Raw genomic sequence first — 24,483 nt, forward strand, 5'->3', positions numbered from 1 at the left:
TCCAGTAAGACTGCCCCACTTCAGATGCCCGTCACAAGTCCCCGGGGCTAGCTGTGCTTCTGTGTGACCGGCTCTAAACTTGGAAGTTCCCACACCTTTCCTCAGGTTCAATAATTTGCTAGAGGGACCACAGATCTCAGGAAACACCTCACTTTTGCTTCCCAGTTCATTATAAAGGATATAGTTCAGGAACAGCCAAATGGAAGAGGTGCACAGGGCAAGGTATTGGGAGAGGGAGGGAGTGGGACCTGGTTCTTCCATGTGCTCCTGGAACCACCCTGCCAGCACTTCAAGTGATGGCCAACCCAGAAGCTCCCTAAACCCTGTCTTTTAGGGATTTTGGGGAGGTTTCATTACATAGACATGGTTGATCGATTCATTGGCCGTCAGTGATTAAATTCAATCTCTAGCTCCTTTTCCCTCCCTGAAGGTGAGGGGGTGGGGGGCACTAAAAGTTTCCACCTTCTAATCACTGGTTCCTCTGGCCACCAGCACCCACCCCTCCCCAAGCCATGACCTCATGAGCATAAACTCAAGTGTGTTTGAAAGGGGCTTGTTATGAATAACAAAAGACACTCCTGTCACTCAGGAAATTCTAAGAGTTTTAGGAACTCTGTGCCAAGGACTGGCATAAAGACCAAATATGTATTTTTATTATACCACACACATTTTTTAAAAGTAAAGGGAAACAGGTGACTTTATTAATTTTTTTTTTAGTTAATTTGTTTATTTTTGGCTGTGTTGGGTCTTCATTGCTGCGCGCGGGCTTTCTTTAGTTGTGGCGAGTGGGGCTACTCTTCATTGCGGTGTGCGGGTTTCTCGTTGCAGTGGCTTCTCTTGTTGCGGAGCACAGGCTCTAGGCACGCAGGCTTCAGTAGTTGTGGCACACGGGCTCAGTAGTTGTGGCTTGCGGGCTCTAGAGCGCAGTCTCAGTAGTTGTGGCACACGGGCTTAGTTGCTCCGCGGTATGTGGGATCTTCCTGGACCAGGGATCGAACCCATGTCGCCTGCATTGGCAGACGGATTCTTAACCACTGCACCACCAGGGAAGCCTGGTGACATTATTTTTAATAATTTATTTTATCCAATATATCAAACATATTATCTCATTTCAACGTATAATCAATATTTTAAAATCCTTTCTTTTTTTTTAACGCTAAGTCTTCAAATTCTAGTGTGTATTTTACACTTAAATAGCACATCTCAGTTTCGACTGGTCACATTTCAAGTGTCAGGAGGCACAGGTGGTGAGTGCCTTGCCCTATTGCCCAGCTCAGTTCTGGGTCATCTGTTTCAATGGTAGCATAGTATTCCAGTCTCATTTAGATGGACATTTAGGTTTCCAACCTATAATAACTATAAATGACATTGCAAAGAAGGTAAGATTAGCTTCCGCTATGAGTTACAGAAGAGCTCCAAAACAGTGGCCTAAATAAGGTAGAAGCATATTTCTCTTGTGTGTGGAGGAAGTGTGGAGATGGGCAGTCAAGGAATGGTAGGGCCCTATCTAATATTTTACCCTGTGGGTAGGTGCGAGCAGCTCTTCCTAGGGTTATCTCTTTAGCTTAGGTTGACTGCTAGATCTTTCGTTATTAACAATTCCAAGCAGTGAAAGAGGAAAGGGGAAGAAGAAGTCAAAAGGCATGAGTTGCAGTCTTTTAAAGGTTTCTTGGAAGTTAAACAAAAAACTTCCAGTTATATCTCCTTGGCCAGAATTTAGTTTCTTGACAACACCTACCTGCAAGGAGGGCTTGGAAAATGTAGTCTTTTAGCTGATTCATTGCTATATTCAGGGATTCTGTTAGAAAAGAAGACCCTGTGTTGTGATCAGTCTGTACATATACCTTGTAGACTGTCTGGTTATTCCCCTTAAATAAATTCCTGAATGCTCATTGCTGGTGCAAAGGGTTTACACCTTTGTATTTTGATTGAATTTGCCATTTTTCCTTTTAGGAAAGTTATGCCTATTTGGACTCCCATCTCCAGCAGCCGAGAGTGCTTGTTTGTCTACACATTTGCCAGTGATGGTTGTCATCAATCTTTTTGCCAGTGTGATAGACCAAAAAAACCCAAAAGGCTCATTATTGTTTTTTATTTGCATTTATTGTACAGCTAGTGAGGTTGAGCATGATTTCATTTGCTTTATGACCATTTCTATTTCTTCTTTGTAAATTGCCTTTTCAGTTCATTTTTGTAAGGGATTTTTGAAAATTGTATTGATTTATAAGAGTTTTTGTCATATCTTGATGATAAGGATATCAACCCTTAGAAACTTGTGGCAGATATCTTCTTTGTTGACTTTCAGCCATGTTTTATTTTTTATGTAGTTAAATCAAAGTTACATGGTTTTGGTATCATGACTGGAAAGGGCTTTCGAATCTCAAGATTATTTTCTTCGGGGACTTCCCTGGAGGTCCAGTGGTTAAGACTCCACACTTCCACTGCAGGGCGCGCAGGTTTGATCCCTGGTTTGGGAACTAAGATCCACATGCCATGTGGCGTGGCCAAAAAAAAGAAAAAAAAAAAAGATTATTTTCTTCTAACACTTCTATAGTTCTTTTTGCTTTTTTGTCTTTTCTTTTCATTTGAATAAGTCCCATCTGGCATTTATTTTTATTAAACTTGTTCTCTGCCTCTGTCATTGTAATTTTTTCATATAGTGACGTTATCAACCACGTATTGAAATCTTTTTCCACTGATTTTTTTATATGCCCATCATATACTAAATCCCTATCTACACTTGAGCCTTTCTGAAAGTACGTTTATTGGTTGATTTTTGCATTAGGTAAAAAGTGCTTCATATTTCAATAATTTTTCAGCCCTATAATAAAGAAGAAGGCCCGGAGTCTAGTGAAGAAGGCAGTGAAGAAGATGTAGAGGTAGGGGATGAAACGGCAGAAGGATCAGAAGTTAAACAAAGGTAAAAAGGTGTGAGGGGACATCAAAGTAGGTTTAGGAAACATTTTATTTGTTTATTTTTACTATTATACGTAATTCAAGAATTTCTTGAAACGGAAACAGCTTATAGTTTGGGAGCAGGGCTTTTCACATTACTGTTTGCTTAAGACCATTACAACTTTAACTTGTGATTATTGTTAGCACATGATACTATGCTTAGTTTCGGGTAGACTCTTTCAGGTTTTGAGAAGTTACAATTATATACTTTGTTCTTTGATTAATGAACTTCCCTAATTGAGTGCATAGGCATAAACTTTCTGCACACTCACCTAGCTACCGTTTCTCCCTAGAACCGATTCTCATTGGAGTGCTGTCCGAAAAACCATCTCAGAGGTTGGTATCTCCTGTCTTATTAATGATGTCTCGTTTTGTTACATAAGAGCTCTGATAAGAGTTCAGATTCAAAACAGGATGGAGGCTTCCCTGGTGGCACAGTCGTTGAGAGTCCGCCTGCCGATTCAGGGGACACGGGTTCGTGCGCCGGTCCGGGAAGATCCCACATGCCGCGGAGCGGCTGGGCCCGTGAGCCATGGCCGCTGAGCCTGCGCGTCCGGAGCCTGTGCTCCGCAACGGGAGAGGCCGCAGCAGTGAGAGGCCCGCGTACCGCAAAAAAAAAAAAAAAAAAAACAGGATGGAAACTTTAAATGAAAGCATTGGATCTTAAGCAGGATACAGAGCATGGAATGCACAGAGCATTAAAACATATTTCTGGTTTAGTAAGCCTATGCCTGTGAGGGATTGGAAATGTCTCTCATTGACTCTGCTTGAATTTTCTATCATTTGGGTAAAGACAGTTGTTAAATTTTGTTAATATTAAAAAATTCCCAAAAGCTCAAAAAAGTAAGAAACTTGGGACTTCCCTGGTGGTCCAGTGGTTGAGACTCCGCACTTCCAATGTAGGGGGCATGGGTTTGATCCCTGGTCGGGGAACTAAGACATGCCACGGGGTGCAACCAAAAAAAAAAAGAAAAAGTAAGAAACTATCAATAATCCTATCATTTAAAAAGTTGCATAACAAAATGAAAATCCACTCCTTCCATAAGTAATCATCACTAACCATTTAGTAAATATATCCTTTCTGCCTTTTTTACCCTACGTATCACTTACGTGGACATGCACATGTGTGTGTGTGTGTGTGTGAGTGTGTGTATGTACATATAGTGTACAAAAAAGCCATTAATTCTTCAGTGCATATCAGTTTACAATATCAACTCATCTGTGACAGGGCAGTACTTTGTGGAGCAGGACAGGCCATTTTGATGGGGGCCATGCAGGAAGCAGCAGGTCTGGAGCACAGAGCTCAGCCCCCTGGGCACTGCATGGGGCTTAGGTCCTCAGGAAAGGCCAGGATTCAGCAATGGCGTCTTCTCAGGAATTGGGGGTTAAATTGCTATATTCTTCCGCTAAAGTCTGTACATTTGTATTTTTCTTTTGGGGGTTGTAGTTGCTACAGTGATAAAGAGAGAGTATCCTAGAGGTGAGGAAACATGAATGAAACCAAGCAAATTTTTGTTTTACTCTCTTCAGCAGATTAACACCGTTGACGTACTGACCACGATGGGAGCTATTCCTGCCGGGTTCAGGCCTTCCACCCTCTTCCAGCTTCTGGAGGAAGGTAACAGGTGTCCATCAGCCACCACAGACTTTTAGTTAAGCGGTCACGGTTTACATCTAATTTTTCTGGCACAGCCAAAGCAAGTCATTGAAAAAGTTGTAACATCTCACATCTCTTGGACACTCATCTTTTCCTTCATCTTGCTTGTGAAGGAGGAAGGAGCCCTGATCCTGTCAGAGGCCAAGCCCCCTTCCATTATTTCAAAAGCACGACTCTTTGATCAACCCTTTCCTGTATCTTCAGCCTGCTCTCCCCTGCCCCACTGGCTGATTCCCTCATCAGTAGTCCTAGCAAACCTAAAACCTCCCACCTTTACGGACCAGCTCCCCGCAACCCTGTCCCATTCTGGATGAAGCCTCCCTTTCTCTGCTTTTCCTCACAGTGAGACTTTTCCAAAGAGTTTTCCCTATTCGCTGTTTCTGTTTCCTTATTCATTCTTGGATTGCCCTGTACTTGGCAACATTTGTTCATAAGCTCATTTTAAAGAGGAATAATGTTGTGGGGAGGCTCCCCTGTATACCCTGAGCTGCTGAGTTATCTGTGGAGGGGCTGCTTTGAGGCTTCTCTGTCGGGAGGCTCTTCTCAGCCCTCCCTGAACACCCAGCTCCTTCGCATGCTTTGTTTTATTTTTGTTTTTTATTATAAATCTCTTTTTATTTATTTATTTATTTATTTATTATTATTATTATTTTGGGCTGTGCTGTACAGCTTGCAGGATCTTAGTTCCCCGACCAGGGGTCAAACCCGGGCCCTTGTAGAGTCCTAACCACTGGACCGCCAGGGAATTCCCCGCTTCTCATGCTTTGGGTCTCAGGGTACATTCCCAGAGACACCTTCCATGTAGGCCCTCCTACTCCCATTCACTTGAGCACCCTTTATAAGTCTAAGTCAGCTTATAATTATTTTGTCTTTTGTCTACTTATTTTTTGTAACAGTTTCCCCCACTGAAGTGTAAGCTAATGAGGGCAGGGGCCATATTTCTCTGATTCACGTTTATGTTTCCAGCTCCCAGCATAGCACCTGGCAGAGTAGGAACTCAAAAATGAGTTCTTGGGTGAGTAAATGATTTTGTAATAGGTATTCGTCATGACACGAGTATGGAAGAACAGTTTTAAAATGCTTTTGTGTTAAGAAGTAAAATTAATGATTATATACTTTTTCTAAAATATCTAAAAAGTGTTCACAGGTTTTCTGCATTTTACAAAAATATTTGAATGGATCATCTTCATCATGGGGCATGTTACTGGCCTAAAAGTCTTTAAGATCGTTCCTAAAGCCACTTTAAGATCAGCTCTCATGTGCTTCTATCCTTACATTTCCTGCTGTTGTTCTTATCTCTGTTGGTATGTCTGTCTTAGGAAGCAAGTTTCTAGTAAACAGCTTGGCATTTTCGATGTCTGTTTCCTAAGTTTGTACCATAACATCATGAATTTGGGGTTTTGAATTTCATTCGTTCTTTGTAAGAAAATAAAGGAACAATTATTTTTGCAGGGAATCAATTTCGAGCAAGTTACTTCTTACAACCAGAGCTCACTACTTCACAACTGGCCTTCAAAGATCTAATGTGGGATGCTAAAACGGGCTCTGTAAGTATGGTTACTGTCAGTAAAATTATAAATTTTCCAGATTTTGTCATGGTTGCAAATATACAGGTAACGTAAATTGATTAATGCATTATAAAAAAACAGAAAAAAATTGTCTCCGCATTGTAATTTTGAAACACTTAGTGACAGTTTCATGGCTGAGACAGAACTTGGGTCTGTTACCTTGACGTTATCTTGTTTCTCTTCTCCACTGCTCTCTTCTCCCATTGTTACAAAGGAAATAATACTAGGTATCAATCTTAATCATTCTTTGCCTCAATTTTTTCATCTGTAAAAGGGGAAAAATAGTAGTAATACTTCCAACATAGGGTTATTATGAGAATTGCACTGAATGTGTAAAGGGCTTAGAACAGTGCCTGACCCATGATGATAACTTAGTAAATGTTAGCCAGTATCATTTTTATTAGTGGCAGTAGTAATATTATTTTAATTAAATAAGAATGAGGAATTTGGCAGTACTTTCTGATTATATTTTGTGGGGAGCTTGGGGTGGAGGATTACTGGTATCCCCCTTATTTGAAGTAGGAAATGCTCTTGACGTTTAATTCTCCTCTTCTCCTCCTTAGAAGATATAAACTGCATTTGAGCCCCTCACTCCCCTTCCTGTTTACCTTCTGCCTTTTCTCCCTTGCTCCCCCAGAGCCTCAGAGAAGAATAAGAGAACCCAGTGTGGCCAGGTTTTGTGGGAAGGGGTGGTGCAGAATTTTCGTACTCTTTTCCTTCTCAACCCGAGCATGCCTGGAATCTTTTTAGCATTAAATATCTCCTATTGCAAGTTTACAGATATGTTATATTTGGTGTTTGTAGTATACTAGTACTGAATAAATAGCATTTAATTTCGTGAACTTGTACCCAGAGAGCTCAATTGTCAGCTCTCATTTTTTAATGGAAAAGGTGACAAACTGTTAAACATTGTCTGATTTTTTTCAGTGATATGTTATTTAAATGGAAAGGCCCAGGACCGTAAAGCAGAATGTTAAGAATTGAAGATGTTCTTAAATAAAAAAAAACTAGAATGCCAGTTTTTTTTAATTGACATTCTGAATTATCTCGTGAAGTAGAACTGAATAACTACATCCAATGGTCAGTGCGTTCTCTCTGTCAAAACATCTATATTAGAAGCCAGGGAATAATGTAGATAAATGCTTGGAATTGAAACAAGGAGGAGCTAGCTGGATAATATTAACGCCAGGTGTCACTGGTCACTATGCTGGGGTGACCTTCTATGCGGACCTGCCTTGTGTAAGAAGGAACTGTAAGAACGAACCTGGAATACAGTTGATTCCATGGTCAGGTCATTCTTTTTCCTTGATTGTACTGACTATTCTTTTCATCACAATTTTTGTGTATTTAACCAAAAAATGCAAAATTTTTAAAAAGATTTCTTTATTATTTATTTATTTTTGGCTGTGTCAGGTCTTAGTTGTGGCACGCAGGAGGTTCGTTGCGGCACTTGGGCCTCTCTCCAGTTGTGGCGTGCGAGTTTTCTCTTCTCTAGTTGTGGCATGCGGGGTCCAGAGCGTGTGGGCTCTGTAGTTTGTGGCCCGCAAGCTCTCTTGCTGAGGCGCGCAAGCTCAGTAGCTGTGGCGCGCAGGCTTAGTTGCCCTGCGGCGTGTGGGATCTTAGTTCCCTGACCAGGGATCAAACCCACGTCCCCTGCATTGTAAGGTGGATTCTTTACCGCTGGACCACCAGGGAAGTCCCCAAAGCAAATATTTTAAATATAAATATTTATGAAAATTTTAACTGAAGTTTTGGGTTAAATTAAACAGACCATTGCAACTTTTCTTGTGTGTGTATGTTGTGTGCAAAATTTATTCTTTTGTTCTTTTTTATTCTATATGCATTTTCTTAAGCATTTACAAAAGGTGCTTTGAAAATGAATTGGTTTTATAAGTCATAAAAGTAAACCTTCCTCATTACTAATTTTTCTCTCAGATTAGGTCAAGACCAAGTCGTGTTTCCTTGATTCTGACCCTCTGGAGCTGTAAGATGATTCCTCTTCCAGGAGTGAGCATCCAGGTTCTGAGCAGACACGTGCGCTTCTGTCTGTTTGACGGCAATAAGGTGAGCTTGCTGAGGAGTTAAACCGGTTCCCACCGTATGTTAATGCCACATATTAACCGCGTACCGCACAGGGTCTGTCTGTCTCTTTCTCCCTCTCAGCCTCTCTCTCTCTCCGTGTGTGTGTGTGTGTGTGTGTGTGTGTGTGTGTCTGTGTGTGTGTGTGTGTGTGTGTATAAGTATCTATATAAAATGATGTGTGGTAGAGTGCAAACTACATGTGTTCTGATGACACAGACTTAACTCCTGGCTCTTTCAGTTGCTAAGTGTGTGATATTTATACGTCACAGTTAATGCCTCTGAGCCTTAGATTTTTCACTTACAAAAAGGTACTGATGCCTATCTTCTAGTATTGTATATGGTTCAGGTTTGAAGGTTAGAGTATTGCATTTTTGACAGGTGTACACACCTGTATAACCAACATCCTAGGCAACATATGGAGCATTACCATAACCTGACAAAGTTGCCTTGTGTCCTTTTCCATTCTGTGCCTCTCTGATTCCTAAGAGAATATTTTTTACCCAGTACCAAAAAATTTGAATAACTCTTAATCAATTGATTTATGAGCTACAGATGAAACAGTGCATGGATGGAGCTTTATGACTTTAATTACGTACACTAGACGAGAAGAAAGATTTTTAAATCAGTGATCTAAGCTCGAACTCGAGCATAGAAAAGGAAGAGTGAGTCAATCCCAAAGGAAGTAGAATGGAGGAAATGAAGAGTAGAAATTAATGAAATAGAAGACAAGAGAAAGTCAGAAAAGGCAAAGTTTATTCTTTGAAAAGATTAATAAAATTGAGAGGTGCCTAGTAAGACCGATCAAGAAATTTTAAAAGAGAGAAAGAAAACAAATGATTGCTGCCGAGACTCTGCCTCTGCTCACCGGTGCCAGATAGAAACAAAGAAAACAAACGATTGCTGCCGAGACTCTGCCTCTGTTCACCAGTGCCAGATAGAGACATGGAAACAGAGTTTTGGGTGAAGTAGAAAAGAAGAGCTTTATTGCTTTGCCAGGCAAAGGGGGCCACAGCAGGCTAATGCCCTCAGAGCTGTGTGTCCCACCCTGGAGCAGGTGGTGAAGGCGTTACGGTGCTCAAGGAGCAGAGCGTAGTTGGCTCATGGACATTCTTCTGACTGGCTGGTGATGAGGTAATTGGGAGTCAGCATCATCAACCTTCCGGTTCCAACCAGTCTGGGGTCTGCGTGCTTGTGGGCAGCACACAGTTAAGTTCTCCCACCTGGAGGGGGTTTCAGTATCTACAGAACAGCTCGCAGGACATGGCTCAGAACATTATCTATAGCCCTTGAGGAAGAACTAAAGGTCCTTGACTTTGTTTAATGGCCAAAGTATTATTATTTTGTCTTGCTTGACTGTTTTCCTTTCTTTCTGCATTTTTTCACTTCTCTGATTAAATTTATGCTTTGACTGACGTTTTTCTACAGACAAAAGGCAGGTGGAGGACAGGGGTGGGGCTCTTTTCTGGGAAGGCCTCATAGGGTCCTGCTTGGTTACATGATCACCATCTGACATGAAAATGGAGACCTCAGCACAGATCCTGCACACATTAAAGGGATAAGCAGGGGATGTCGTAAGCGACTTTATGGCAGTAAATTTGATAACATCAATAAACAGGTAAATTCTTTGAAAACCATAACTTAATGAAACTGACACAAGAAGAAGTAGAACGCTTTGAGTGACCCCTGTTAAAGAAATTGAAACAGTAATTAAAAATCTTCCAATAAAGAAAACTCCAGACCCAGATGGTTTCACTGGTGGATTCCTCCAAACATTTAAGGAAGAAATAATACGAATAGTACACAAACTTCCAAAGAATAGATAAAGAGGAAATGCCTCCCATCTCATTTCACGAGGCCAGGAAAAACATGATACCAAAATATGACGAGACATTACAAAAAAGAAAAATTACACGACCAGTATTCCTCATGAATATATAAACTAAAATCCTAAACAAAATATTAGCAAATTGAATCTAGCCATGTATAAAAAAGGACAGTATATCATGACTAATTGGGGTTTATTCCAGGAATTCAAATGTACACACCTGTGTAACCAATATTTAACATTTGAAAATAGATTATTGTAATTTGCCATATTAACAGAACCGAAGAACAAAAATCACCTGATGATCTCAATAGATGCGGAAAAAGCAGTTGACAAACTTTAACACCCATTTATGATTTTTAAAAAGTTCTCACCAAACTAAGAACAGAAGGGAACTTCAAATTGGTAAAGGGCAACAAGAGAAAGCCAAAGCAAAGCTACTAGCATCATCATACTTAATGTGAAATATTGCATACTTTTCCCCTACGGTCAGGAACGATTCAAGGATATCCAAGAAATAAAAAAGATAACTCAGGCTTTTTTAATTAACAAAAGACTTGAACAGGCACTTAAAGAAAATATGGGGGCTTCCCTGGTGGCGCAGTGGTTAAGAATCCGCCTGCCAATACAGGGGACGTGGGTTCAAGCCCTGGTCCGGGAAGATCCCACCTGCGTCGGAGCAACTAAGCCCGTGTGCCACAACTATGAGCCTGCGCTCTAGAGCCCGCGAGCCACAGCTACTGAGCCTGCACACCACAACTACTGAAGCCCGCGTGCCTAGAGCCCATGCTCTGCAACAAGAGAAGCCACCACAGTGAGAAGCCCGCGCTGCAACGGAGAGTAGCTCCTGCTCGCCATAACTAGAGAAAGCCCGCACGTAGCAACAAAGACCCAGTGCAGCCAAAAATTAATTTTAAAAACAGTATAGTACAAATGTTTTAAAAAAAAGAAAGAAAATATGACAAACCAATGGGTCTATAAAAAGATACACAACATATAATAAGTCATCCAGGAAATGCAAATTAAAACCAGAATGAGAGAGAGCCAACCATAGGCTATGCTTAAGAAACCACCTTAAACATAATAATGTAGGCAGGTTAGAAGTAGAAGGATGGAAAAAGATACACCATTCAAAACATATTAATATCAGACAAAGTATACTTCAGAAGAAGGAAAATTACCGGGAATAAAGTGGTACATTACGTGATAAAATGGACAATTCACCAAGAAGATGTAACAATCCTAAATGTATATACACCTAACATCAGAGCTTCAAAATACATGCAGTAAAAATGGATCGAACTGAAAGGAGAAATGGGCAAAGCCACAGTCATAATTGGAGACTTTAATACTTCTCTCTACAGTACTGTAGAACAAGTAGACAGAAGATTAGTAAGAATATAAGAGAACAGAATAACACCATGAACAAACTGGGTCTAGTTAACATTTGTACAACAGTTCACCCCCAAAGAGGAAAGTACACATTCTTTTTAGTGCGTATGGAACATTCAGCAAAATAGATGGTCCTGAGCAGATTTAGAAGAATTGAAATCATACAATGTATGGTCTTTGATCACATGTGATTGAATTAGAAATCAGAAACAGAAAGATAACTGGAAAAATCCTTAAATACTTAGAAATTAAATGACAGATTTCTCAAGAATCAATGGGTTAAAAGAAAATTTCAAGGGAAATTAGGAAATATTTTGAACTGAGCAAAAAAATGAAAATGCAGCATAATATTTGTGGGATGTTAGCGAAAGCATTGCTTAGAGGGAAATTTGTAGCACCAGAAAAGAATTCTATTATGGGGAGGGGCACGGGTAAGCTGTGACAAAGTGAGAGAGTGGCATGGACATATATACACTACCAAACGTAAAATAGCTAGCTAGTGGGAAGCAGCTGCATAGCACAGGGAGATCAGCTCGGTGCTTTGTGACCACCTAGAGGGGTGGGATAGGGAGGGTGGGAGGGAGGGAGACGCAAGAGGGAAGAGATATGGGAACATATGTATATGTAGAGCTGATTCACTTTGCTATAAAGCAGAAACTAACACACCATTGTAAAGCAATTATACTCCAATAAAGATGTTAAAAAAAAAATCTCAATTTCATATTCTACCTCCTGAGGGGGTGATGCTTGCCTTGAGATCTGAGGGGTGAACAGGCCATAAGGAGATGAAGAGAAAAGGGGACAAGGGGAGTGTGTACCTGGCTGAAGGAGCAGCACAGGCCAGGGCCCTGGCAGGAAAGGACTTGGGAAGGGGAGCCAGGGGGCTGAGTGGGGGCAGCAAGAGGAAGTGTAGGACGGGATGAAGCAGGAGATACAGCGTAAGATGTTGTAAGCCATGATGTAGGGAGTTTTGTCTTTACCCTAAAAGCGGGGAAAGTCATTAGAGGTAGGACATGACCTAGACGTATGTTCGGGGATGATTTCTGGCTCCTCTCTGGAGATGGATTGAAGGGGGGCGGGGGTCAGAGGGATCTGAGTAGACCACTCAGGGCCTATGTCACAGTGTGGTGGTCAAAGGGCAGCAAGTGTCGCCTCAAGAACGAGATCTGGAGCCATTTTGCCTGGAATTAACCCTGGCTCCGCCAGCTGGGTGTGGGATGCTGACCAAATGACTCAACCTTGCTGTCTTGTCTCATGTGCATCCCTTAGGGTCGATGTGAGGACTAAATGAGTTAATGTAAGTAAAGCACTTAGACCGATACATGGAACATCATAAGTTGACCAGATGAGAGATGACGATGGTACCTTAGATTAGGGAAGTGGAGATGAGAGCTGTGGCCGGAGGGATATTTAGGAGGCAAAACCCAACACACTTTGGTTGGTGGTGGGTTGGATGTGGCAGGTGAGGGAGAGTGGGACGCCAAGCATGACACTAGGTCTTTGACTTCCACATCTGGGTGGATAGTGGTGACGTGCAGTGAGATAGAGAACACTGACAGATATCTTTCCTTCTGCTGAGTGTACTTCTAACTCGCAGCATGAGGAAAGTGCCTTTCTTTCATCTGCGCTGGGGGTAAATAAGGATCTTTCCTTCCTTCTACGTGCTCTGCACAAGATCACTGCCAAAAAGGAGCCGGTAGGTGTCGCCAGTGACCAAGAAAAGATGAATTGCCTTCTTTTTCCCAGATCTGGTTCCACACTTTTTGCTGTACCTCTCGTTATTCTCATACGTGACAACATAAAACAAAGATTAGAATTTTATTTTGAATAATATATCAAAATAGTAGAAGTTATTTTATATAAAATAATAGAAGTTAGTTTATGAAAAAAATTTGCCAAATTTTCCAAATTGAGGAGTTAGAGAACATATTTAATAGCTACATACTCATGCTATCTACTTAAGAATACTTTTTTTTTTTTTTTTTTGCGGTACGCGGGCCTCTCACTGTTGTGGCCTCTCCCGTTGCGGAGCACAGGCTCCGGACACGCAGGCTCAGCGGCCATGGCTCACGGGCCTAGCCGCTCCGCGGCATGTGGGATCCTCCCGGACCGGGGCACGAACCCGTGTGCCCTGCATCGGCAGGCGGACTCTCAGCCACTGCGCCACCAGGGAAGCCCAAGAATACTTCTTTAATAAGCCTAAGCCACGTTACAAATAAAAAGCATTATTACTCGAACTAGTTAATGAGACACTACTTCCAATAATGACTGAGTCAGCTCCTCTCCAAATAACTTGCCCAGTGATGAGAACTGTAAATTCTGGGTAATGTATGAAAAGCATCCCAAAGCAGGCAGGTCCTGGAGGGGCATCTTTAACTCTTGAGTCTGCTGTTTTATTTCTTCTCTTTGTTCCCTCTTTTTCATTCCCCTGTTTTATTTTTTTCTGTCTTCCTATGTGTTACCTGAACATTTTTTAGAACTCCATTCTGAATTGTCTGCCGTGTTGTTGAGTGGATCTCTTTGTACAGGTTTTGGTATGACTTTATACCTACATAACTTCCCACGGTTGGCTAGTGTCAACATTCCAGTTGAAGTGACATGTACCTCCCTTACCTCCCTTTAAACCTCCTTACCCTCCCTGCTTTCTAATTGTCTTAAATATCTCCTCTACATACATTGAGAACCACATCACACAGTGTTAGAATTTTCCTTCAAACCATCAAGCATAATTTAGAAAACTTCAGAGAAACCTCTCATATTTACCCTTGTTTTTACTCTTCCATTGTCCTTCCTTCCTGATATTCAGAGATTTATCATGTTTTTTTCTATTTAGAGAACTTCCTTTAAACCATTCTTTTAGGGTAGGTCTGCAGGCTACAAATTCTCGTAGTTTTTCTTTATCTGAGAATGCCTGTTTCCCCTTTATTCCTGAAGGATATTTTCACTAGCTATACAATTCTAGGTTGGCAGTTCTTTTCTTTAAGCACTCAAAAAATATTGTTCCATTTCCTCAGGCCTCTGTCTGATGAGAATTGGTTTTTCCCTGTGGGGTGAATCTAGGTGGTGTTTCTCTCTCACTGCTTTCAAGATACCGTGTTTAGTTTTTAGAAGTTTACGTACTTTGTCACGGATTTCTTGGGTTTTAACCCCTGTTTAGGGTTTTCTCAGCTTTTTAAACCATAGGTTTATATCTTTTGCCAAATTTGGGGATTTTTCAGCCATTATTTTCTCAAATACTTTTCCAGCTCCAAACTCCCCTCTCCTCTGGGACTCCGATGACGTGAATGTTAGTTAGATCTTTTGTTATAATCCCACAGGTTCCTGAGGCTCCTGATCATTCTTTCCCATCTATTCTATCTCAGTTGTTCAGACTGCATAGTTTGTTTTCCTGTCTTCAAGTTCACTGATTCTTTTCTCTCTTTTCTGTTCTGTGGTTGAGTCTATTCAGTGACTTGTGTAGGTATGTGTGTGTGTCTGTTTTTAATCTTGGTTATTGTATTTTCCAGTTCTAGAATTTCCATTAGGGTCTCCTTTATCTTTCATTTTTTTGTTGAGATTTTCTTTCTTGAGACTTTGTATTTCTTTCTATGTTTTAAACTTCTTTTAAGCATCTCCATAGTTGTTTATTGAAACATTTTTAGATGGCTGCTTTAAAATGCTTGTCAAATAATTCCAATATCTGTGTCATCTCAGTATTGGTATCTTTTGATACCAATCTCATTCAAGTAGAGATTTTCCTGGTACTTGGTATAATGAATGATTTTTCTCTTTTTTTTTTATTGTATCCTGGACATTTTGAGTGTTGGGAGTCTCTGGATCTTAATAAGTTTAACTTCTATTTTAGCAGGCCTCTGACACCATTACTGCCAGGTGAGAATGGAAGTCCAGATTCCCCACTTGGCCTCTGCCCCCACCCTGGGGGTAGGTGTGCCTCCTTACTTTTGGACCCTAATGGAAGTTCAGGCTCCTCTCTAGGCCTCCAGAGACAGCACTCACTGTGTCATTCCTCAGGACCTATGACCCCTAGTCAGCCCACTTTCCTGTCTCCATTGTGGACATTACAAGAAGATAAAAAATAAGGTTACTGAATTTCATTGTGTTAAATTTTCGATCAAAAAAAGAACTGTGAACAAATGATGAACTCTAGCTAATGATATGCCTGCTAATGTATTTAGAGGAAAGTTTACTTATGTCTGCAAGTTTGCAGTGTATCAAAAAATTAGGTGAATTGATGGATGGACAGAAGATATATGTGATAATGCAAGTATAGTAAAATATTGATGGCAGAATCTAGGGGATAAGCTTATGGGTGTTCACTATAAGTTTCTTTTAACTTGTATATTTATATATATTTAATATATATTTGGTATATATTTTACACATTTCATAATTAAGCACCATTGTATGTTTCATCCTTAAAAATTGATTGAAAACCCTTAAGAACTTAGTAAGAAATAATACGTCAAGTAATTGTATTAGTTTTGCCAATAATAAAAGAAACAGAAAGCAAGAGTAAATCTCACATTTAGACTCTTATCTTAGAACATTACAATCTTTCAATTTGTTTATTCTTTTCCTTTTACATGTATTTTATACCACAATCTGACTTTTGCTGGAATTAGCAATATTTGTTAAATTAGTAACTATTTCAAATACATGGAAACATGCAGAAAAAAACATAACAGCTACCCATGGCCTTGTCACTTAGTTCTATTGAAGCCTCTCAGTTTGCAATATGTAAATGTTTAGCCTACTTACTTAGCTGTAGATTATTCTCATAACTCTAAACTCTGTATTTCTTTCTCCTAACACACCAAAGATACTAACATGCTTTACCTACCTACTGGCCCATCTTGTCATCGTTGCTTAGAAGTTTTTTGGGTTTTTTTTTAATGCAAACAAATCTGTTTTTTAAAAAAACAGCAAATATGTAATTATGTATAGTGACATATTTTGTTAATATCTATGCTCTGGGTTGTTTCTTGTAAGTATTTGATTTCTTCATGTGTCCTTAGAAGCACATTTTATGCAGAAGATATTTTACCCTTCCCCCCCCAGCCAAACCCCACCAAGCTAATGGTGTTGTGGTTGCTACCTCCAAACTCCAGTCCAGAACCAGATCTTACAGTGAAGTTTAGCGTTCTTGATCTAAGCTGATGTCAGGGACATCAGCGATTCACTTAAAGGTTCACTTGTTTACTTGGTTCTGATCCTGGTGTCATGGCTCCATCTTTGTCCTTCCTGCTTAGGCTCTTTACTTCCTATGAGGAGGAAGGTTGGCCACCATCTTTCTTCCACCCTCCTGGCTTCAAGCAATAAGGCTGTCTCTGTTCCTCTATCATGTGTTGAGTACCATTACCCTCTGTAACATACAAATCCGGCTCCTTGTCACCACGTCCCGCTCTAGACTCAGAGCCCAGGAGACCTCCAGTTTTAGTCTCACCCTATTCTTTGTTTTTCTCTTCTGTTTATGGGCCACTGAAATATTCATCTCACTTTTGGGTCCTCCTCTGTCTTTTTAAGTGTCACTGCTTTATGTTTGGAGCAGAGCAGCTGTGTTGAAGCATAAATTCATCTTGAGCAGAAGTCCTTATGCATTCTTTTGTTTGTTTGTTTTTTAAATATTTATTTGGCTGTGCCGGGTCTTAGTTGCGGCACCCAGGATCTTCGTTGTGGCACGCGGGGTCTTTTAGTTGCAGCATGCGGAATATTTAGTTGTGGCATGCAGGGTCTAGTTCTCTGACAAGGGACCGAACCCGGGCCCCCTGAATTGGGAGCGTGGAGTCTTAACCACTGGACCACCAGGGAAGTCCCCCTTATGCATTCTTTTTTTTTTTTTTTTTTTTTCTGTACGTGGGCCTCTCACTGTTGTGGCCTCTCCTGTTGCGGAGCACAGGATCTGGATGCGCAGGCCCAGCGGCCATGGCTCATGGGCCCAGCCGCTCCGCGGCATGTGGGATCTTCCCAGACCGGGGCACAAACCTGCATCCCCTGCATCGACAGGTGGATTCTCAACCACTGCGCCACCAGGGAAGCCCCCACTTATGCATTCTTGATGCAGTTTGCTAAGTGGAAAAATCTCTAAAATTTTGAATCCTGGATTATTTCATCCTTATGCCCTGAGCCAGTCATTCACCCTCTCTCGAGGCAGTTTTCTCAAATGTATAATGAGATGTTTGGACTAAGTCCTTTTTAGCTCTCAGTCAGTAACTCAAGAAGGATGTAAAATTATCAAGCAGAAGAAGTTATTCCTCAATCAAAATCAGCATTCTCCAAGTTGAGAAGATAAAAGCAGAGATAGTATGAGATCTCAATTTCAATGATTGCAAAGGACTTCTTAGATATTAGAAGTGGGGAACACTTCTTGAAAAACCAAGAAGGACCTTGGAATAAATAAAATGCAGTCTTAGACACCAGATAGTAATCAAAAGGAGTTTGTACTCCAAGAGCCCAGTCTGAGAATATATATCATTTTAGAAAGGGTTTAAATAAATTCATTTATATTAGTTGTGGAAGGAAATGGAGACTTTTTCTGTGGAAGACAACTTAGCTGCCCATAAGATCCTCCTAGTTGCTTACCAATAGCAACACAGAGGGCAGTGAATTGAATTTGACCTCATAGGACACGTTCAGGATGATTTCTCATTATTTTTAAAGCTTAGCTTTAGAAATGCTAAACTAAAATATTTTTATCTAAAATAAAAATTGTATATTATCTATTCTGCTGGAAAATGTCAGTTTTGGCCATAACTTTATAGAATTTGAACTCTTTTTTTTTTTTTTTACAGTTTTTGCTCCTTTTGTATTCTATTGATTTGTATATATTATAGGGCTAACTTCTTGCAATAGCATTTTATAAGAGATTAAATTCCAGGAAAAATATACTTTATGGGCCTAGGGATCTTGAAGAAAACTGTAACTGTGTATCTGAGCTGGTAGCAGTGTCTGTCTTGATGGCAGGGTAATGGATTGCACATAAAATGCTCTTGTGGGTCATATTTCTTAAAAGGTCGTTCATACCTAAAATTTCTCTGAATTTTCTGGTTAATCTATCTCATATATTAAGTATTTCACTTAATACAGTTTATCACTAGTGCAAAGACCTGAGTCTGAATTCATTTATCAGTTCTTCCGTTGTGCTATAAGTGCTGTAACACTTGTTTTTTTGTTAATCATTTTAAATGTTATGTATGTATAATACTTGAGGTAAAAAGAAAAAAGAATTACAGAGTTACACAAAGTAAGAAATGAAATAGCCCCCTCTCCCTCTGCCCAACTGTTAACTGTTTGGGACCTGGAAGTGATAATGTCTCAAAGAGCTTTCTACAATATGATTTCAAATGGGAAAATCTCATTTCAGGTTCTGAGTAACATCCATACCGTCAGGGCCACATGGCAACCTAAGAAACCCAAAACATGGACCTTTTCTCCCCAGGTAAGTAATCTGCTTACTTGTGAATGGAAGTAAGCAGAATGGAATGAAACATGAACTTCTTTTACCTGATAAGTATTATATGATTAATTTATAAGGCAAGATTGTCAAAGTGTATTCCTGAAATAATGTATTTGTATTTAACACAGAATATATGGGGCCAGATTTGAATCTTTAGATTAATGGTTCTTTGAGGACTTTGATAACAATTACTCATGTTTCCGACTCACCAAAGTTATAATGCCTATGAATCATCTCATTCAATGGATCACAAAGTTTATTCTAGAAAATTCCCTCTGATGAAAAATGAAAACAGAAAGAGAAAACTTAGGAAATGTTTTTCAGAAATGCAGTCTCCAGCTGTACTCATGAGAGCTGTGCTTTCTTCAGATAAAAATCAAGGGTGATGCCTAGGGAACTGGTCATTACACCCAGGGGCTGTCAAGACTGGGACAAACAAAGGCTGGAATGAGGTTAAGTGACTTGAAAGCACCGAGTCAGTGCCACATAGATGCCAGTGGAGACGAAGACATCTTTATGTTCTTTTAATAACATTAATTTTCTATAGTTCTATTTACTTTACTTTTTTTCTACCTCCAGAGTTTCATTACTTCCCTCCCACAACTAACTCCTTTATGTCACTGCCCCTGAGAACCCTTCATTAACCTTCTCCTATTGCATCAGAAGATCTTACAGCAAGATAGAGGTTCACTGAGAGGACACAGCATGTGGGGGAGGCCCGGCCACCTCGCCTGTGGGCTGTGCGTGTCCACACTTGTCTACCACGCGACTCCTACAAGTCCAGTTTGATCTTCTAAGCATGCTACTGCTTACATTTTTAAAAATTGTAACAGTATAATTGTTCTACTCTTTTTTTGTGTTAATTTCCTTTTATTTTATTTTTTCTATGTTTTGGCCACCCCGCGCAGAGTGCGGGATCTTAGTTCCCCGACCAGGGATCAAACCCGCGCCCTCTGCAGTGGAAGCGCGGAGCCCTAACCACTGGACGGCCAGGGAAGTCCCCCTCCCGCTTCCTTTTGACACAGTACTTCACAGTTCTGATAGTGTGTCTCTGTGCATGTGAAGTGGTTAGGGCAGAATTTTCCAAGGTTTTCCTGGATATAAAGATGAACTGTTTGGAGGGATAAATAATATGTGTATGTTGCTTTGTTGAATGAAATTAAGCGTCCTTAGGTGTGAGGCATTCTTCCTAGGTACTGTGGGAGCTTACACGTTAGTAGAGAAGACACATAAAACACCAATATCCTCTATTTATGGAGCTCTGACTGCGTGCCAGGCGCTGAGGTAGGCCGTGATGTGCATTTTCTCATCTAATCCTTGGAGTCGCTCTAAGGAGTGGGTGCTGTTGATAACTGTCACGTAGGCAGAATGTAATGTCACACAGGCAGCACTTGGGGATCCAAGTGCTGTGGAAGCACAGAGGAGGGTGAAATTAATTCTAGTCCTTAGACTCAGGGAAGGTTTTATAGAAGAGAGACTAAACTTTGAAGGATGGGTAGGATTTTATAGGCAAGGAAGAGGGATGTAGTTGTCTAGGGAGGGGGAATGGAAAGGGCAGAAGGGAAGGAAAGGAAAATTTCCAAGGCATGCCTGAGGAAAGTTGAGCAAGTGTGTGTGCAGTCTGCAATTTTAGTTCTGTTTCCAAAGGACAGCGGTTAATATAAATATAAATATCTTCTCAGGGAATTTCCTGGTAGTCCAGTGGTTAGGACCCCGCACCTCCACTGCAAGGGGCACGGGTTCGATCCCTGGTCGGGAAACTAGGATCCCGCGTGCCGCGTGGCACAGCCCCCCGCCAAAAAAATCTTATCAAACTGTTTTTGTGATACCTCTGAAGACCTTGGTATGGTGCTTGTTTCACATTAGCCTCTGCTCTAAGCATAGAGTAAGTGAACATAAAGGTAGTTTTCTTCAACACAAAAATTACATTTTAAAATTTCAAATCATTGGTATAGATGAGTCCAGTCCATCTGCTTTTTGTTTCCTTTAAAAGACCTTTATTACGATGCAGCGGCATAAACCATTTATAGATGAATAGAGCTGAACCTTCCCTCCATTTTTAAAAAATTTATTTTATTGAAGTGTAGTTGATTTCCAATGTTATGTTAATGTCTGCTGTACAGCAAAGTGATTCAGTTACACATATATATACATTCTTTTTCATAGTCTTTTGCATTATGGTTTATGACAGGATATCGAATATAGTTCCCTGTGCTATCAGTAGGACCTCATTGTTTATCCTCCAACCATTTTTCATGTTTATTAGTAATTTTCGTTTTTGCTATCATTTCAGGTTACTGGCATCTTGCCCTGCTTGCTCGATGGTGACTGTTTCATCAGGTCCAATTCTTCTTCTCCAGATCTTGGAATATTATTTGAACTTGGAATTTCTTATATTCGCAATGTATGTCAGTTGAAAGATACAGCTTTCTAACGTGTCAAAGGGGAAGTTTTCCCTTATGTCTGTCTTTAGTAAAATAATCGAGGTTTTTATGTGTAACAGAATTTTAAGCTCTTGAGGAATGAGAGTGACAGTGATTCTAATTTTTTTATGATGTTGTATTGTTTAAAATAAGTGTACTTGTTTACATTTATAGCTTGAGCGAACTCCAGTGCTTTTAAAGAATGAAGATTGGAGAAACATAAGACCTTGCAGAAAGTGATAAAGATGCTCGGTGGCCTTGCAGCACTGTGCTTTAGCTCTGTCCTGGAGGGTCAGAGTGCCCCTAGCCTTGTAAATGAGGGTTCTAATGAAGGGACCTGGCAGACGGGTAATTTTTATAAAGGGAACACCAGAAACTTGGATTAATTTACATCATATAGACTATTGAATCAGTGGGTGTGGGTCTGTGGTAATAATTATATATTTCCATAGATAGGTGTAGTATGTGTGCTTGGCCTCGTGATAACCCAGAGATTTTTATTATGTTAATGGTGTAATACCATTATATGTGATTCCATTATATGTTTTATTATGTTAATGGTGTAATACCATAATGGTGTAATACCATCCTTTCATTTCTTTAAGGCAAATTCATCCGTCTGCTGCGGGTGGGTAGGACAGGAGCAGGTCCCCCAGGTGAACCCCAGACGCCTCTGACAATTGACATTGGGTTAAGTTCTGAGCAGAAGGACCCTTGAATGCTTTAAGTGGCTCATTCCATTTCTTACTGAGACAGAGCCTCCTACACTCATGTATATTGAGGTGATCTGGAATCATCCCACAGCCTATTTATGTCACTCAAGAAGCAATAGTAACAGTTGTCATATCATCAGCTTTAGGGGTTTTTCAGGAGCAATTTAACAAGAGATTTTCATTTTATATCCTGCCTTTACCATCTGGCCTGCAAGTCAAATGGGACTCCACTGGGTTTCACTTTGTTTTCTTGTGAAGGATTTTTTAGTTCTGAAGGCAAATACTAGTTTTATTCCTTTTAGAAGAACTTGGTATGTGCTTATAGATTTGACTGATTCAGACATTAAGTTTCACACACTTGTTTTTATTTTCTAGTCAACTGGTGAGAGAGGAGAATTAAGTTGTGGCTGGGTGTTTCTTAAACTTTTTGATGCCAGTGGAATTCCTATTCCAGCAAAGTAAGTTGGCTTATATATTCCTTCCAAACGGGTAATTTTGTGGAAATTCATTTTTTTTAGAATCTAGATACCTCATATTTCCAGAGTGTATTATTTACATTTCAGTAACTTGTGTGGAGAGGGCTTCTAATCTTGATTTTAATGTTCTTTTAGGTAGTATATGAAAACAGCACACATGATCTCATCCTAGCAGGGAAGAAATGACACATGTAGCCAAGGTATTTTGAAAGATACTTGCACCGGTTGTCTGCTGAGAATATTCTTTCAGTGATTTCCTGTGGTATTAGTACATTTCACAGGGCTGAAATAGAGCCTCATTCTCGCCAAAGAGTGAGAAAGCTGAGTCTGGGGTCCCCAGGTCCTCCGTGACTCTGCCTTTCTTCCGTAGGTGGTACATGGAAATTGTAGCAGCAGCCACTGTAAACAAATTTAAAATTTAAGACCAAAACCAAATATTTGTAATGCATTTGCAATACATACATAACAGTCACGAGATTATTATCCCTAATACAAAAAGAGCCTTCAAAAATTAAGAAGAGGCCAATCCAAATTTGAAAATGGGCACACACACACAAATCTAAGTCCGGAAGATAAGAAACCCACAGAAGAGATGCAGGTGGGCAGTCACTAGGATGATGATTGAGATCCCAGCTTTGGAATGGTAAAATTCAGGGCTGTAGCCTGGGCTCTGTCCATGTGACTGTAAGCAGGTTGTCCGCAAGCCTCAACTTCCCCCATCTTTAAAATGGGATCATAATAGTTCCCAAGCCCAAAGGTTTAATTCAAATAATGCTCCCCTCTTCCATCTTTACTGATACCGCAGGGGTGGGCGTGACCTCCTTACCACTGGACAGAGGTAAAAGCCCTCCTCTGATGTTACCCCAGTGGGAGGGGGAGGGGCACTCTATCACACCCAGCCTCCCCAGCCACTGCCTGTAGATGGAGAGGCCCAGGCTTCTTGTGGGGTTTTTTTTGTTTCTCTGCTTTTGTTTTTTGTCTTTAATACTGTTCAGGGTTTTTCACTGTGCTTAGTGGGAGGCAAAAGTATGTTTATCCAATCCTTCTTAAAGTGAAGTCAGCTATTTTTTTAAATGAGGTGGAGGCCTATCTATTGATACAGAAACATCTCCAATGTATATTATTATATGAAAACGGCAAGTTGCAGAATCGTGTGTGTGCTGACTCCACTTCTGTTCACAAAGAGCTGTGTTCGTGTGCGTGTGTGTGTGTAAACTGTTCCCAGAGGTTGTCTCTGGGGAGCAGAACTGGGGAGGTGGTGCCACAGGATTAAGGAGGCCTCTTACCTTCTGCTTCCACACTTACGGAGTACGCAACTTTAAACGTGTGTCAGTTTAAGATTTACTGTTTAAATGTATGTGTTTGTTTCCATTTGTATTGAAACAGATAGGACAAGGGGCTATCAAACTAGGGGGGAAAGAAGGGGGGAGGGATTTTTCATGTTTTGTTTATCATTTGTATGCCATTTGAACTTTTTACAATAATCTACATGTTACTTTTATATTTTAAAAATAGTATGAATTCATAATAGCTTTATTTCCAATGATGATTTGAAACATTTGAAAAATGCATTTAAATAACATGAGTCATTAAAGTTAAAAGACCTTAATGACATCAATTGATCTTTCTCATTTTTATGTAGAAAAATGTATTTTCTGTGGTTCATAGTTAAGAAAGAGACTTTATTTACTGACATGATAACCCCATGGAGGTATCAACAACCTTCATTCTCATTTACCAATGAGGCATAAATAAAATGTCTGTGAATGCGTCTGTGCTAAAAAATGTTCCACTACTGACTCTACTGTTTCTCAATGTCCGTAACACGTATCCATCATGGTATATTTTTCTTTTGTAGAACTTATGAACTCTTCTTGAATGGAGGCACCCCTTATGAAAAAGGTGTTGAAGTGGACCCTTCAGTATCCAGAAGAGGTAC

At 40.3% G+C, this 24,483-nt stretch overlaps 1 protein-coding gene across 11 annotated transcripts in view; it reads left to right on the forward strand.

Moving 5' to 3' along the window:
* The window catches only part of NPHP1 (nephrocystin 1), a 63,538-nt gene that overhangs the window by 22,214 nt on the left and 16,841 nt on the right, over nucleotides 1-24,483 (forward strand). For 9 of the 11 annotated variants that reach the window (XR_004352868.1, XR_004352869.1, XM_032652990.1 and 6 more), the window contains 9 exons: nucleotides 2,820-2,920; nucleotides 3,249-3,291; nucleotides 4,486-4,573; nucleotides 6,065-6,159; nucleotides 8,116-8,244; nucleotides 18,840-18,914; nucleotides 21,226-21,336; nucleotides 22,444-22,526; nucleotides 24,403-24,479. Coding sequence is in view for 9 of the 11 variants with exons in the window: in XM_032652990.1 (XP_032508881.1) it covers nucleotides 2,820-2,920; nucleotides 3,249-3,291; nucleotides 4,486-4,573; nucleotides 6,065-6,159; nucleotides 8,116-8,244; nucleotides 18,840-18,914; nucleotides 21,226-21,336; nucleotides 22,444-22,526; nucleotides 24,403-24,479 (802 nt within the window). In the remaining 2 variants the exon portion in view is untranslated. The remainder of the gene's footprint in view (nucleotides 1-2,819; nucleotides 2,921-3,248; nucleotides 3,292-4,485; nucleotides 4,574-6,064; nucleotides 6,160-8,115; nucleotides 8,245-18,839; nucleotides 18,915-21,225; nucleotides 21,337-22,443; nucleotides 22,527-24,402; nucleotides 24,480-24,483) is intronic. The other 2 variants (XM_032652989.1, XM_032652991.1) reach the window with 2 other exon arrangements.

Source organism: Phocoena sinus, chromosome 13 (genome assembly GCF_008692025.1).
Source record: "Phocoena sinus isolate mPhoSin1 chromosome 13, mPhoSin1.pri, whole genome shotgun sequence".
NCBI lineage: Eukaryota > Metazoa > Chordata > Mammalia > Artiodactyla > Phocoenidae > Phocoena > Phocoena sinus.